General features: G+C 41.0%; 1 protein-coding gene across 1 annotated transcript in view; it reads left to right on the top strand.

The window, feature by feature from the left end:
- Nucleotides 1–4,442: 4,442 nt before the first annotated feature.
- LOC146504777 (ribonuclease inhibitor-like) overlaps nucleotides 4,443–15,880 on the top strand; it is a gene marked incomplete at its 5' end in the record, with an annotated part of 29,430 nt that continues 17,992 nt past the window's right edge. The window contains one exon of the mRNA XM_085183537.1: nucleotides 4,443–4,645. Coding sequence (XP_085039663.1) covers nucleotides 4,443–4,645 — 203 coding nt within the window. The remainder of the gene's footprint in view (nucleotides 4,646–15,880) is intronic.

The raw sequence follows: 15,880 nt of genomic DNA on the forward strand, positions 1-15,880 counted from the left end.
GGATTCAGGGTCACCTGGTCTAGCCCTAACTATATGCTTTAGCAAAAAGGAAAGTTTGAAGCCTAATCTTGAAAGTAGAGATAGTGTCTGTCTCCTGAATCCAAACTGGAAGCTGGTTCCACAGAAGAGGGGCCTGAAAACTGAAGGGTCTGCCTCCCATTCTACTTTTAAATACTCTAGGAACAACAAGTAGGCCTGCAGAGCGAGAGCGAAGTGCTCTAATAGGGTGATATGGTACTACAAGGTCATTAAGATAAGATGGGGCCTGATTATTTAAGACCTTGTATATGAGGAGCAGGATTTTGAATTCTGGATTTAACAGGAAGCCAATGAAGGGAAGCCAAAACAGGAGAAATCTGCTCTCGCTTTCTAGTCCCTGTCAGGACTCTTGCTGCAGCATTTTGGATTAACTGAAGGCTTTTCAGCGAGTTTTTAGGACTTCCTGATAATAATGAATTACAGTCGTCCAGCCTGGAAGTTGGTAGGGCAGGGATAGCTCAGTAGGTAGAGTGGTTGCCCCATGATCAGAAGGTCGGGGGTTCACCTCCACTGAACAGCTACCCTGAGGTACCCCTGAGCAAGGTACCTTCCCTACACACTGCTCCCCAGGCGCTGCATTGGTGGCTGCCCACTGCTTCACTGGGTGAATGGGTTAAATGCAGAGGAGTAATTTCCCTACGGGGACTAACACATACACATTACACATTACATTACATTATTATGCATGAACTAGTTTTTCAGCATCACTCTGAGACAGGATATTTCTAACTTTAGAGATGTTGCGCAAACAGAAGAAAGCAGTCTTACATATTTGTTTAATATGTGCATTGAAGGACTTTTTTTTTTATCTAAAGTCTTGGAAAATAATGTATATGACCAATTGATCCCATAATTTAATGCACAAAATGTTCAGGAGATTTTTCAATCTGGTTTTAAAGCAATGCATAGCACTGAATCAGCACTTTTAAGAATTTTTAATGATATATTTTTATCATGTGATTCAGGTGAAAGTGTCATTCTTATTTTACTCGATTTAACTGCTGCATTTGACACTGTAGACCAGGGGTCCTCAATCCCAGTCCACGAGGGCCGGTGTCCTGCAGGTTTTAGATCTCACCCTGGATCAACACACCTGAATCGCATGATTAGTTCATTACCAGGCCTCTGGAGAACTTCAAGACATGTTGAGAAGGTAATTTATCCATTTAAATCAGCTGTGATGGATCAAGGACACATCAAAAACCTGCAGGGGCACCGGCCCTCGTGGACTGGGATTGGGGACCCCTGCTGTAGACCATGAAATTTTAATATCGTGTTTGGAGCACTGTGTTGGTATAACAGGTGTGGCTCTGAAATGTTTCAGGTCTTACATAACAAATCAAACCTTTTCAGTTCACTTAGGAAACTGTGAGTCCTCCCGTGCTCTGTTGTCTTATGGAGTACCACAGGGTTCCATTCTGGGCCCTATCCCTTTTTCACTTTATTTACTTCCATTGGGCTCAATTCTTAGGAAACACAGACTCTCTTTTCACTGTTATGCAGATGACTGCCAGATTTATGTTCCTCTTAAAAAGAAAGATGGGTCGTCTGTAAATCGTTTGCAAACATGTCTGGAGGACATCAAGTCCTTTCTTTGTTTTAACTATTCTAAAACTGAAGTAATGGTGTTTAGACCTGCTTCCACTGCTGTTCCGTGTGTTGATTTGCAATCCCTGAAATTATTCTGTAAACCAGAGATTGTTAATCTGGGTTTTAAAATGGATCCTGATCTTAAGCTTGAAAGCCAATTCGGGTTGGTTGTAAGGTCTAGATTCTTTCATCTGAGGCAACTGGCCAAAATTAAGCACTTTCTTGCGAGACAGCAATTTGAAACAGTAATCCACGCTTTTGTAACCATTCGGCTGGATTACTGTAATTCTCTTTATTTTGGGGTGAGTCGATCTTCTGTTTTTCGACTGCAGCTAGTTCAGAATGCTGCTGCACATTAACTGGCACGCGTAGATGCGAGCACATCACCCCAGATTTATATTCACTTCATTGGCTGCCTGTGCATTTTAGGATCCATTTTAAGATGCTTTTATTTGTTTTTAAATTTTTGTCCAATGCTGCCCCTCTGTACCTCTCTAAGCTTCTTCATCCATACATACCTTCCCGGTCCCTCAGGTCGGCAGACCAGCTCCTCCTGAGTGTGCCCAGGACTAATCGTAAGCTCAGAGAGCGTTTGCTGTGGCAGCACCAAAATTGTGGAATGATTGTGCGGTGGCTGTAGCTCAGGTGGTAGAGCAGGTCATCTACTGATCGGAAGGTTGGTGGTTCGATCCCTGGCTTCCCCTAGTCTGCATGCCAAATATCCTTGGGCAAGATACTAACCCCAAATTGCTCTCCGATGCATCCATCGGAGTATGAATGTGTGTGTGAATGTTACCTTAGAAAGCACTTAGAAAAAATGTGCTTGTGCGAATGGGTGTGAATGGGTGAATGTAAAAGTTGTGTACAGCGCTTTGAGTGCTCAGAAAGAGTAGAAAAGCGCTATATAAGAACCAGTCCATTTACCATTTACCATAAACATGCCTTTACATGTTAGACAGGCACCTTCCTTATCTATTTTTAAATCACGTCTTAAAACATATTTACTTACCTTAGCTTTTAGCACAGCATGACTTGTTGATGTCTCTTAATATGTTTTCCTATTAATTATATTATTTTTAATTTTAAGATATTTTATATGTACCATATTTCCCGGACTACAAAGCGCACCTGAATATTAGCCGCACAAGCTAAAATTAGGGGAAAATCCTGTTTTGTACATACATTAGCCGCACCTGACTAAAAGCCGCAGGTGTTTCAATGTTGACTTATCATATGTAAGAGAATATGCACAAAGGGAATTGTCAGGAAAGAGATGGCTGTTTGGAGACACATCCCTTTTAATAATATTTTGAAAAACAAGTTATGGGTACATATTTGCACAACTTTTTAGGTATATGTACAAGTAGCGGTAAATACAAGTACGAAACATGTACTGTGCTTCATAAACGAGTAACAAATGTAGTACATAACAATAACCTACAGCACACCAGAAAAATAGATTTGGCCTACCTTTTAGGCTCAGGTGCAGTGACACAGCTTTAACAAGAAGAAAAGTCAGTCTTTCACCACCATCTTTCTCTTCTTCCTGCGCACTAAAACCACCAAAGTCCTCTTCTCCAGTGTCAGAAACGAACAGGCTCAGGATGGCTTCGTCATCCACTCTCTGCTTCTCTCCTTCGTTGTCACTTTCAAAACCAAAGAAATCCTCGTTGTCAGTGTCAGAGTCGAACACCCTCAGAAGGGCCGTGGCGGTGTCCTCCTATCCATCATGCAGCAGTCCAGCCCTTCAAAATCCGTTGGTGATCATGGATGTTTTTACACTTTTCCACGCTGTCAGAATCCACCGGTGGAGTTGAGCATAACTTGCTTTTCGCAAGTTTATCGCCGCTCGTCATCCACGCCTCCCGCTGAACGCATAGCGCTACTTTGAAGTTTGTTTTTTGTGCTACTTCGTATGGCACTACGTTGCCTAGCGGACAGACATGTGACCAACATACCACTCTTGAACCCCGATACTGTGTGTCTGATCACCTGCCCTTCCGCCAGGCAACGTAGCGCCATAAAACAGCGGAACAAACAAAACAAATCCTCTTACGATATCACAAAAATCATGGACAATCCATAGAAAAGCCGCACCTGACTAAAAGCCGCAGGGTTCAAAGCTTGTGCAAAAAGTAGCGGCTTATAGCCCGACAATTATGGTAATTTAAACTGTTTTCTCTCTGTTTTATATTTGTAGCACTTTGGTCAACATTGTTGGATGTAAAGTGCGTTATAAATAAAGATGCTATGCTATGCTATGTCTTGGTCAAAAATGACTCCAAGGTTCCTCACAGTGTTACTGGTGGCCAAGGTAATCCAGATTAAGAATCTGGTTAGATACCATATTTCTAAGATTTTCAGGGCCGAGTGTTGCACTTTGTAGACACTCCCTGAGCACTGGTCTCACAGCCAGCTGCACATAGAGACCACTGTTGTTAGTCCAGGTCAGAAGATGACTTGTTGGAATGAAAATGAGCTTGTAGTTTGTCTGCTTTAATAATGTGACTGGAAAAAGGTGTTGGACTTCAAATATGTCCATTTCTTTCACACTTCACCTTTAAAAGTGAAGCCATGTGGTTCCTGGGAGGAAAAACATGACTTTTTCAAGTCTTTTTCCTGTTTTTATGAGAAATGTACGACTTTAATGTGAAACATTCAGAGTTTTTTCTCTTGTTGTGTTTGTTTGAAGCTGCTTCCTGTTGGCTTCAGCTGTTTGGAGTTTCCATTTTCTAAACTTCTACATTCTGAACCTTCTTCAGCTCTGAGCAGATTATGAAACACTGAAGGATTTCAAGCACTTTGTCTAATAAACTTACATCTTTCATTCTTTATACAGATTGAAGCGCTGTGATTTGTCAGAGATCAGCTGTGATTATCTGGCAGCAGCACTGAAGTCCAACCCCTCCCATCTGAGAGAGCTGGACCTGAGTAACAACAACAAGCTGCAGGATCCAGGAGTGAAGCATCTGTGTGGTTTCCTGGAGAGTCCAGGATGTGGACTTGAAACTCTGAGGTCAGTCACCGTGTTTTAGTTGTGCTGAGATGAATATGATGTGAAAGTTGTGCTGACACTAAACTGCAGACATCAGGCTGATATTAGACTGATCCACACTGAGGATCTTCATGGTAAAGTCTGTTTTCTTCTTCTCTGGTTTAGTCCATTGACTGTAGCAGAACAATGTTCACATTTGAAACAGTGATACTCAACGTATGGCCCGTGGCCCACACGCGGCCTGCCCACCTTTCCTGATTCAGAGAGAGGGGGTCCCTGATTAACTGTGTAGCGTCTTCCTCACAGTTCTAAGTATCAGACACAACAATGAATAATCCACAGCTGAGTCTCTTTAGCAAGTCAAAGGTCACAGCAGTCTGTGAAAGAGAAACAGTTTGGAGCAGGAATTATTGAACATTTACAAACTGACACTGCTGCACGGCATGTTGGGTAATGCTAGCTGGTCAGGTAGTCAGATGCTTTGATGTGAGGTGGGGGCAGAGACATTTCCTGATGACACACTGAGTGTTGGTGAATAGGAAGTTTACTTGTAAATGATTTCCAGCTTTGACTGTAACAGTGTGAAGGCAGTGATCACATCAATAACCTTAAGAAGTATGTGGACTGACAGAAACATGTGGACAGCTTTTATTCTAAAGGGTTTAGACAGAGTCTGCTTCTCTGTGTGGTAACTGTGTTTAAAGTGTCAGCCAATCACAGCTTCATGTTGTCATTTAGTGATACCATGAACGCACAGTTGAAAATATTAAGCTAACAGAACTGCTTTCTAATCCACACTTTGGCTCCGATTATTTCCTCCTCTGTTACAGTGAGCTCACCCCAACAGTTAAACACACAAGCTTTTCAAAGCTTTTTTTAGAAACACATTTAAACTTCTACTTTATAATATCCCAGGAAGCAAAAGTAAGCCTGCAGTCTGAGAGCGCAGTGCTCTGTGAGGAGAATAAGGTATTAATAATAAGAATCAGCTCATATTAGATCATCAGGTTTATTCCAGGAAGCAGCTTCCTGTTCCAGATTACCTGATCAACTGGGTTCTCAGTTCAGTTCAGGTTTTATTTGCACAGTCACCAGGTGCAATATATATACATGTTGGGGGGAAATCTGGGAAAAAGGGAAGGTTCTCTCACACTTCACAATCCCACACACCAATTCACGCATGTTTGAAGCAGCAGGTAGATCACCGGTCCGGGGGGAAACTGTACACAGGAAAGAATGGTTAGACGAAGCCACAAACTCACACAAAGCAAGTGTTCATGAAGGCTAGAGTCAGAAAACTAACGTGTCTCGCACAATCGTCCAGCGATGAGAGGATCGGTGTCCCGGCCTAAATGTCAAACATAACAGCAGCGTAATGTGAGACAGGTGCGTGGGCCAAAAGCGGAAGCCTTGCAGTGAGTTCCGCCCAGGCAGAATGACGGAGCAAGTGGAGAGCAAAACAATAAACACATTTAGAATTGCGGGCCCGGCCGGGCAGACACAGGGAACATGACAATTCCACAGTTTAGGCCAGGGGTCAGCAACCTTTAACACCCAAAGATTCATTTGGACGCAGTTTCCACGGAAAAGAGAACACTTGGAGCCGCAAATACTTTTTGACATCTAAAATGAAGATAACACTGCATATATTGTTTTTTTGATGGTTTTTTTTTTTACCTTTATTCTAAGTATAAACAACTATAGTGTGTTGCTTATGAAATCCATGAAGTGCTACAGAGAAAATTAAATTTTATTTATGTAACAAACACATTTTGAACATTTTGAACTCTTAAAGAAATTATAACAAAAAAGAAACACAGGTCTCTTTAAAATGAATTAAAAAGCTGAACTTAAATTATCCAAAGTCTTGGAAACAAACAACTGTTGTGAGCCACCATCCTTATATCGCTTTTGGGGTTTCGGAGGGTGTAGCAGAGCCTCGACCCGAATTGAATAAAATAATTGGAAAAAAGCACTATGCTACTAAACAATGAAAAATAAATATTTGCAAAATATCTGCATAAATATTTATTTTACCTAGTTAACGTGTGTGGTGGGCATGGTCTGCAGTGCTCTCTCTGTCTTTGTGTTGTTGTTGTTGGTGTGTGTCGGGCTGTGAGCTGCAAAGCTACAGCCAGCTGTATGTCGGCAGCAACCATGTGAAAAGTGGTCAGTAAAGAGATGCTGATAAGCATGTTCATGCAAACATCGTCAGGTCTGCCGTGATATGTTTACAATGGAATTTCTGCTCCTGAACCTCTGCGGACAGTGTCTGCAAATCGGGGCTGTACGAAGTGACTTTCATCTTTACGCAGGACTGTAAGCTGTCGTCTGTGAGGTGTGAGCGGTGTTTGTTTTTAACATAGTTCATGGTGAAGAATAGTTGCTCACATACGTATGTGGATCCGAAGATCGACAATCTACAAATTAGGCATACTGGTAGGCCAAATGCAAATGAATCTGCCCAGGCATCATTAAATGTTCTCGATAAAGGCACGGCGTGTTGGCGGGTATACCGACTTCCGCGAGTGTGACTGTCACGGCTGGGGCAGCAGTCATTTGGTGTATTGAGAAAAGGATCCAAAATGCAGGTACTGGCTGGGGTGCCAGTAAGTGTTTATTCACAGAAGTGATAAAGAGGCAAAAACACAGGAAAAACAGAGCAGGGAGTAAACAAACCTAAACTGGGGAAAACTAAAGAACTAACCCGAAACCAAACACACACGGGAGAAGGAGCAAAATGCACGGAGACTGTTGGCAGGGAGATGCAGAATGAATACCAGTTAACACAGAGTAAAGCAGACGACGCGACAAAGAGCACAGACTGAAACACACTATAAATACACACATCAGGTAATGAGGAAATGACACGCAGGGGTGGACACAGCTGAAACTAATGGACATAGCGAGACACAGACCTACAAAGTAAAACAGGAAACACACAGACTGTTTTACGACACAAAACTCGGAGACACGAACAGAGCACAAAGGGAAGACACAGGTAGGGATAATAAACACGACAACCAAAACCCAAAGAGCTATTAAAAAATCAGAATAAACTAAAAAATAATAACAATAAACTCAAAGCACTGGGTCACAGACCCAGAATCATGACAGTGATGCTTATTTTGAGCAACAAAAATTAATAAAATATAATTGTATTTTTATATTTTAAGATCACAATCTTCCAATTTAGAACTACAAGTTAAAAAAAAAAAACTAATACAAAAAATACACTTTAGTTAAATACTTACAATTTATTTTCCCAAGCCACGCGGAGCCGCAGTATAAGGATGAAGGAGCCTCATGCGGCTCCGGAGCCGCAGGTTGACGACCCCTGGTTTAGGCGCTACAACCCTAAGCGCTCGATCGCCTCTGTGAACCAGCCTCGACAATGCAAACAAATGTTGTATTTTCTAAAAAATTACACCTAAAGGCAGCATATAAATAGAGAATAAAATTGGCCACAGTATAGATCCCTGGGGAACACCACAAGTAAGTGGAGCTGAGGAAGAGATAAAATCTCAAAAGCTCACAGAGAAAGTCCTGTCAGACAGGTAAGACCTGAACCAGTCTAATGGCGCGCCCTTAATGCCACAATGCTCCAACCGTGAGATCAAGATACTGTGGTCAACAGTGTCAAAGGCAGCGGTCAGATCCAAAAACAAAAGCACAGCTGAGTCTCCAGCTGAGTCAGTGGCTAATAAAAGCTCGTTAAGAACTTTTAAAAGTGCAGTTTCAGTGCTGTGAAGAGCTTTAAAACCAGACTGAAACCTCTCAAGAACATCATGTCCATTTTCAAAAGATTGCAGCTGAACAAGTACAAAGTTTTCCAAAATGTTCGATAGGAAGGGAAGCTTTGAAATAGGCCTAAAATTTGAGTAATAGTAATCGAGATTAGGTTCTGTAAGTACAGGCTGTACAACAGCATGTTTAAAACAGGCTGTACAGGCTGTACCTGAACTAAGACTGCTGTTAAAAATCCTTAAGATGTCGGAACAGACAACCTTAAAAATCTTTTTTTTAAAAAATGTGTTGGAGCAGCATCATTTGGAGAAGATGATGTCTTCATGCCGTTACATAGTTCCTCCACCTGATCAAAACACAGGCTGAGCAGGTGAATATTTTAGAAAGGTCATGTGAAGGCAGGCCGATCATCAATTGAAGTTGTTTTATCTTATTGATAAAAAAAAACCCCTGCAAGAACCATTTACAAATTTCTGAGGAACTGTTAATACGAGAAGCTGGAGAAATATTCAGAGTCAGTAACTGAAAAAAGAACCTGAGGATTGTTGGAACTGTTCTCCATAGCTTTAGAAAAAAACGTTGACTTTTCTGCTTTTACAATGTACTGATACCTGTACAGACAGTCTCTCAGCATGAGAAAAGACTTTAATTCAATTCTTAATTCAATTTTATTTATATAGCGCCAAATCACAACAAAAGTCGCCTCAAGGCGCTTCATAGATACAGAGAAAAACCCAACGATCATATGACCCCCTATGAGCAAGCACTTTGGCGACAGTGGGAAGGAAAAACTCCCTTTTATTTTATTTATTTATTTATTTTTTCTGCCTGTCCCGTTTGGATCTGTAGTCATCAGAATTGTTGTCTTAAGGCCAAGAAAGATACCAAGCGGATTTACTTTACCAAGTGGATCATCATGGCCTCGCCATATTGGTCCATTTGATTGACCTTTATTATAATTATGTTTTGTTTTTTTTTTTTAATTTCGGTTGTCACAGACAGGACAGACATGACTGGGGGATAGGAGGGGAGACAGAATGAAAGAAAGAGAGGGAGAGAAAGAAAAATAGAGGGGAGAAGAGATGGTGAGAAAGGGGGGAAGAAAAAAAGAAAAACAAACAAAGCACCTGGATCACCTGTATGGAGAAAAAAAAAACAGAAAAGAAAACAAACAAAAAAGAGCAACATAATAAATACAACACCATCACAATAAACTAGCTAGCAGTAGATAAATAGTAGATACTAAATGTTAAATGTTATTGTGCAGTACACAAGATCGACAGCGCACAATGTGCTTTGAGGTAGCAGCCAAGAAAGTGTACAAACATGATCTGTTAGAGGGTGTGGGGGGGCCACAGCCCCGTCCTCCAGGGCATGAAGCAGGTATGGAGGAGATCAAAACTCCAGACATCCAGAGGCCCTCAGAACACAAGAGACCAAGGAAGACCAACAGAAAACTCCCTTTTAACAGGAAGAAACCTACGGCAGAACCAGGCTCAGGGAGGGGCGGGGCCATCTGCTGCAACCGGTTGGGGTGAGAGAAGGTAGACAGGACCAAAGACATGCTGTGGAAGAGAGACAGAGATTAATAAAGACACCTGCATCTTTTTTCCACTCACGGTCAGCCTTTCTGCACTCTCATCTGCAGAAAGGCAGAAGACGAGGCCATCTCCTTCTGTTGCTTCTCGTCCTTTTGCTCATATGCTATTCTGGTGGCTTTGCTTTGATTACCTATGACCGGTTTACTCTTTTAAGTCTTCGCCCACTCCATACTTATGGGCCGGACCCCTACAGGCCGGAGCCATGTTGAAACATCAGTGATACCATCTCAACGCAGACAGATTCTCTCTCTGGTTCACGCTGCCTACCTCTGCCTCCTTTTCACCAGAGACGCCGTAGGAAACGGGGTAAACGCAGCGGTGTCCGTGTACGGATTAAGGCTCATCTTAAAGCACGGGTCGAGTCTGGCTTCGACTTCACCAACGGGACTCTTCGTCCTTCCTCGGCTTTCCAGGAGCAGTTTACTTTTAGACTGCTCAATCATCGATGGATTTGCCCTGCTGAAAGTCAAGCATACCCAGCCCTTCCGGTGACCTGCTCGCCGGCTCGGAGTTGGCTTAAGGCTACTGGAGGTGGCGTGCATTACGGCAACCTGCGCCGCCTGAGATGTGCCTCTAACCACGACCTGGCGTTTTTGGCCCGGATGGCATTATTAAATGTTAGGTCTTTGATGAACAAGACTTTTATCATGAATGACCTTTTTACCACTATGGGTCTGGATTTACTGCTCCGGACAAAAACCTGGATTAGTCCTGGTGAGTCCTTTCCCTTTTCTAAGCTCCTTCCCCCGGACTGTGCTTTTTTTCAGCTCACCAAGGCTTTCGGGTAGGGGTGGAGGACTTGCGGTGGTCTTTAGGAATAATTCCGGATACGGCAGCTGCCCCCACCTATGTTTGCTAGCTTCAAAGCACAATTATTGGAACTTGCTGGTCCCCCCCTGGCTCTTGGTGTTGTGGTCTACTGTCCTCCGAAATACAACAAGACTTTTATCAATGATTTTGCTGACTTTTTAGGATCTATTTGCTTAAATTATGACCGTTTTCTTATTGCTGGTGATTTTAACATTCATGTCTGTTATAAAGACAATAGGTTTGCCAAAGACTTGTTTTAGCTGATTCTTTTAATCTTACTCAGTGGGTAAATGCTCCAACCCACTCTAAAGGTCACACACTTGATTTGGTTTTCTCTCATGGATTGGACATTTGTGTCAGGGACACTGGCAACACTGGGATTTCTGACCACTTTCCAGTCATTTTTGATGCTGATCTATGCAAAACTGATCTGAACCTTGGGGGCCCTCAACGCCTTGGCCGTATCATTTATTCTGGGACTGTGGCTGAATTCTCTACATCTTTCTCTGAATCTGTGCTCCCTGATACGGATGGCATCACACAGTCTTTATTTGATGACTTTGCCAACTCCCTACTTGGTATATGCACCTCCATATTGGACTCTGTGGCACCTATAAAAGTGAAATGTCCTAGAAGCTGTTCCCAACTTTGGTTAAATGACTCTACACGAGCCCTTTGCCATACCTGCCGTCAAGCTGAGAGGCGGTGGAAAAAGGATAGGCTCCAGGTGTCCCTTGATATTTTACACATGACACGCTTGGAATTCCAGAAATCTGCTAAGATGGCTAAAGCGGCTTTTCTGTCAGCCATCGTTGCGAATAATAGTCATAATCCACGCGTTTTATTCAATATTTTTAACTCCTTGGTTAACCCTTATCCTGAAGCATTGTGGCTGGCTTCTTTGGCTCTTTGTGCACAGTTTTTAAATCACTTCACTGATAAAATCTCCACCTTAAAAGAGCCTTAAAAGCTTTGGTGATGTGCCAAGCCCCTGCTTTACGCTGCTCTATGACACTTGCTCAGTTCAAACCAGTGTCACTTCCTACCCTTAAGGGAATTATTGACCGTCTAAAAAATTCAAATTCTGTTGGGTGGCTGTAGCTCAGGTGGCAGAGCGGATCAGCCACTAACCAGAAGGTCGGTGGTTCAATCCCAGGCTGCTCCAGTCTGCATGCCAAATATCCTTGGGCAAGATACTAACCCCATGTTGCTCTCCGATGCATCCATCGGAGTGTGAATGTGTATGAATGTTAGATATTCTTAGCACTTAAGCTTAGAAGTGCTTGTGTGAATGGGTGTGATTGGGTGAATGAATTAGCTGTATAAAGCGCTTTGAGTGCTCGGACAGAGTAGAAAAGCGCTATATAAGAACCAGTCCATTCACGACATTCTCCCATCTCGCATTATTAAGGAGGGATGTAATGTAATTGGTCCTTGTATATTATCACTAATCAATCTTTCTTTGTCAATTGGTTGTGTTCCGGCTGCCTTTACACATGCTGCAGTAAAACCTGTTCTTAAAAAGCGTTCCCTAGATCACTCAAACCTCGCTAATTACAGACCTATCTCGCAACTTCCGTTCCTGTCAATTCTTTAGTGGGTTCATCGGAAACAGATCATCTGAAACTAGCTTTTGTGGTTCATTGGGAAAGGATGGAAACGTTTCTTTAATAAAATGACGTATTTTTAAATACTTGAAAAAATCTCTGTTTTCTATGGAAAATTTTTGCTGAAGTTGTTGAAACGCAGGAAAGAGATTGTCAATAAACAGATACTTGATTGTGTGTATCCCTTTGGAAGTCCATAGCTGGAATGTGGATCCTGAGAACAATGTGTGTGCTTGATTATGAATTAATGATGTAAAGATTGAACATTGACGCCAATGAAAATGCCTTCTAATCTGAGACCAAATTTTTAGTGAGTCAGACACTACCGGATTTTTCTATTTATGCTTACCCAGATCTGAATTTGAATGAACCAAAGATTTAAGAGTATTAGAGAAAAAAGTCATACTTTCCATCCGTTCCCAATCAGGTCTATGTTCCCCGCCCCAGAATGACATACAACGTATGTTACAGGCCCAATAATAGAGCTGAAAGCAAGGCAACCCCATTCCTCCTGTAATCTTGGATCTTTGGAGAAATGTCTTTTTAATTCCGGGTGTCTTCTTGTTCCAGATAAACTGAGAAATTAACTGGTCTATTTTCTTGAAAAAGTTTTTGTGATCAATATTGGGATACATTGAAACAAAAATAAAAATTTGGGTAAAGTGCTCATCCTAATCATATTTATTTGGCCAGCAAGCGTTCTACGTTCAATAGACTTATTGGTCTGTACGAACCAGGCTCCAAAGGATCCTTACCAGGCTTGTGGATTAAAGAAATAGTGCTTTCATACGTGGTTGAAGGTAAGCATCCTTTAGTTAAAGCTTCATTATATACCTCCAAAAGAACGGGTGAAATCTGTTCGCTAAAGGTCTTATAGAATTCAGCACTATACCCATCTGGACCGGGGCTTTTTGAGCACTACATACTTTGAATAGCCTGATTTATCTCCCTTAATGTTATTGGTTGTTCTAACAATAGTTTGTGTTCTATATTGATAGATGGAACTTGAATAGAATCGAAAAAACTTTCAATTATGTCTGGATCTTTTTTAAGTCTGAAGAGTAAAGTGCTTTATAATATTCTCGGAATGCATCATTAATTCTCTTTGGGTCAGTTGTTAATTGCCCTGCACTAGTTCTTATTTCTGTAATCCGTCTTGATGCTGCAACTTCTTTAATTTGCCTTGCTAGTAAACTACCTGTTTTTTCCCCGTGTTCATAGTACTTGTGTCGAAGTTGTGTAAGTAACCTTATTGTGTCATTTGTATAAAGTAATTTAAGTTCTGTCTGCAATGAGACCTTCTTTTTATAAAGTTTGGATGAAGGAGAGATGGTATATTCCTTATCTATTTCTAAAAGTTCCGTTATGTTTGACTCTCTTTCTTTTCGTTGCTTATTCCTATAACTACTCAAAAAGATAATTTGGCCTCTCAAGTAGGCTTTTAATGTGTCCCATAATGTGGATCTCGTAACTTCAGGTGTGTCAATTATGGAAATAAATAGCTTGATTTGATCCTTATTTCTTTTACTAAAATATTATCTAACAGCAAACCATTATTAAATCGCCATTTTGGTGCAGTAGGTCTATCTCCTATTGCTAGTTGTAGCAATACTGGACTATGGTCAGATAAAACTATTGCCTTATAGTCACAACTTTGGGTCTGTGTAAGAAATCTATAGTCTATTAAGAAAAAGTCTATTCTAGAATAAGTATGATGAACAGAAGAGAAATGTGAAAATTGCTTAGAGTTGGGGGAGATAGCTCTAAATGGATCTATCAGTTTATATGTCTTCATAAATTCCTGGATAGTTTTCACAGATTTTGATTTAGATACTGATCTTTGTGATGATCTGTCAAGACTAGGATCCAAAACAAAATTAAAATCACAGCCAATTATCAGTTTATGGGTGTCCATATTAGGTAAAGACGATATGAATGATTTAATAAAACCTGCATCATCAACATTAGGGGCGTAAATATTTGCAAGTGTAACGTGATTGTTATAAAGTTTCCCTGTAACTATGATATAACGTCCACGAGGGTCCGATAATACTTTTGACACTATGAAGGGGATCCCTTTTTTGATAATAATGGCTGCACCTCTATTCTTAGCTGTAAAGTTAGAATGAAATATCTGCCCGATCCATCTGCCACGTAGCTTCTGATGATCCTGATTTCTCAAATGGGTTTCCTGCAAATATCCTATATCGGTCCCCAGCTTTTTAAGGTGTGCTAGAATGTTGCCCCGCTTAACACACCATTGAGTCCTTTGCAATTCCATGACACAAAATTTACTAGGTTTTTACAATTATCAATAACCATTATTTAACTTGTAAATAAAGATTTGCAACCCATTTAAACCTCCTTTTTTTCTTTTTTAATAAAATGGCCTCCAAACAAAATACAAACAAAAGTGCAGGTGAGAACCCAAACAAAAAAACCCACTGAAACAGTCCCTGCCTCCTCTCTGCTCCTCCCTGACCAAAGCGGTCCAACAGAACTTGGACAGAGAGGGGACTCCATACAACAAAAGTATTTAAGTCTCAGCTCAGAGAGAGATATGAACATCTGACTTACCACTAAGCTCCTAATGAATTATATTATTCATATCCAGTTTAATTTGGATAAAGTAAACTCACAGTAATAATAATAATAATAATAATAATAATAATAATAATTAATTAATTAATAAATAAAAAAATAAATAAATAAATAAATAAATACAAATTGGAAAAAAAAAAAAAGAGTAGTTCAGGCTCTGTCATTGACCTTAATCCTTGTTATAATGGTTTACATGCAAGGAGAGATTGCATTGGTGAGAGAATAAACATCACCTTGTAACTTAAATTGCCTTAATATTAATCAATTTAAATATTAACTATGAATTTACTTGCGAACACATACTAATTCATTTTCCTTCTATAAACTTATTCGTTCTCTCAAAACAAAACAAAGAAAGGAAGAAGATGTAAAAATATCCTCAACAGCATAGTAACATATTTTACCTGAATAAACGGTAAACGTGTACCTAGAGCCGTTTGCCGTAATCACCAATTTGGCTGGATAATACAGGCCATATCGGATGCCGGCGCTGCAGAGTTTCTGCTTCAGTTGATTGAAAGTTGCTCGCATCCGCCCAACCTCAGGACTTATGTCGGGGAAAATATAAACTGGAGACCCGTCGAAATGTAAGTTTCCGTTATTACGAGACAGTCTCAAGATCTTATCCTTGTCTGTGAAGTAGTGCAATCGGATCATAATGGGCCTCGGTCGATCCCCGCTGCGTGGTTTGGGGATAAGGCTTCTGTGAGCTCGATCAATAACAATGGGGGAGTCAAAGTTATCTACTCCGAGGACCTCCACCAGAAACTTTGCAGCAAAGTCGGTGATGTTATTCGCTTCTGCACCTTCTGCAACACCAACTATTCTGATATTCTGTCTGAGACTTCTATCTTCTAAGTCACTGCATTTTTCTTGTAACTTCTTATGGT

This window comes from Neolamprologus multifasciatus, chromosome 13 (assembly GCF_963576455.1).
Source record: "Neolamprologus multifasciatus chromosome 13, fNeoMul1.2, whole genome shotgun sequence".
Classification (NCBI taxonomy): Eukaryota; Metazoa; Chordata; class Actinopteri; order Cichliformes; family Cichlidae; genus Neolamprologus; species Neolamprologus multifasciatus.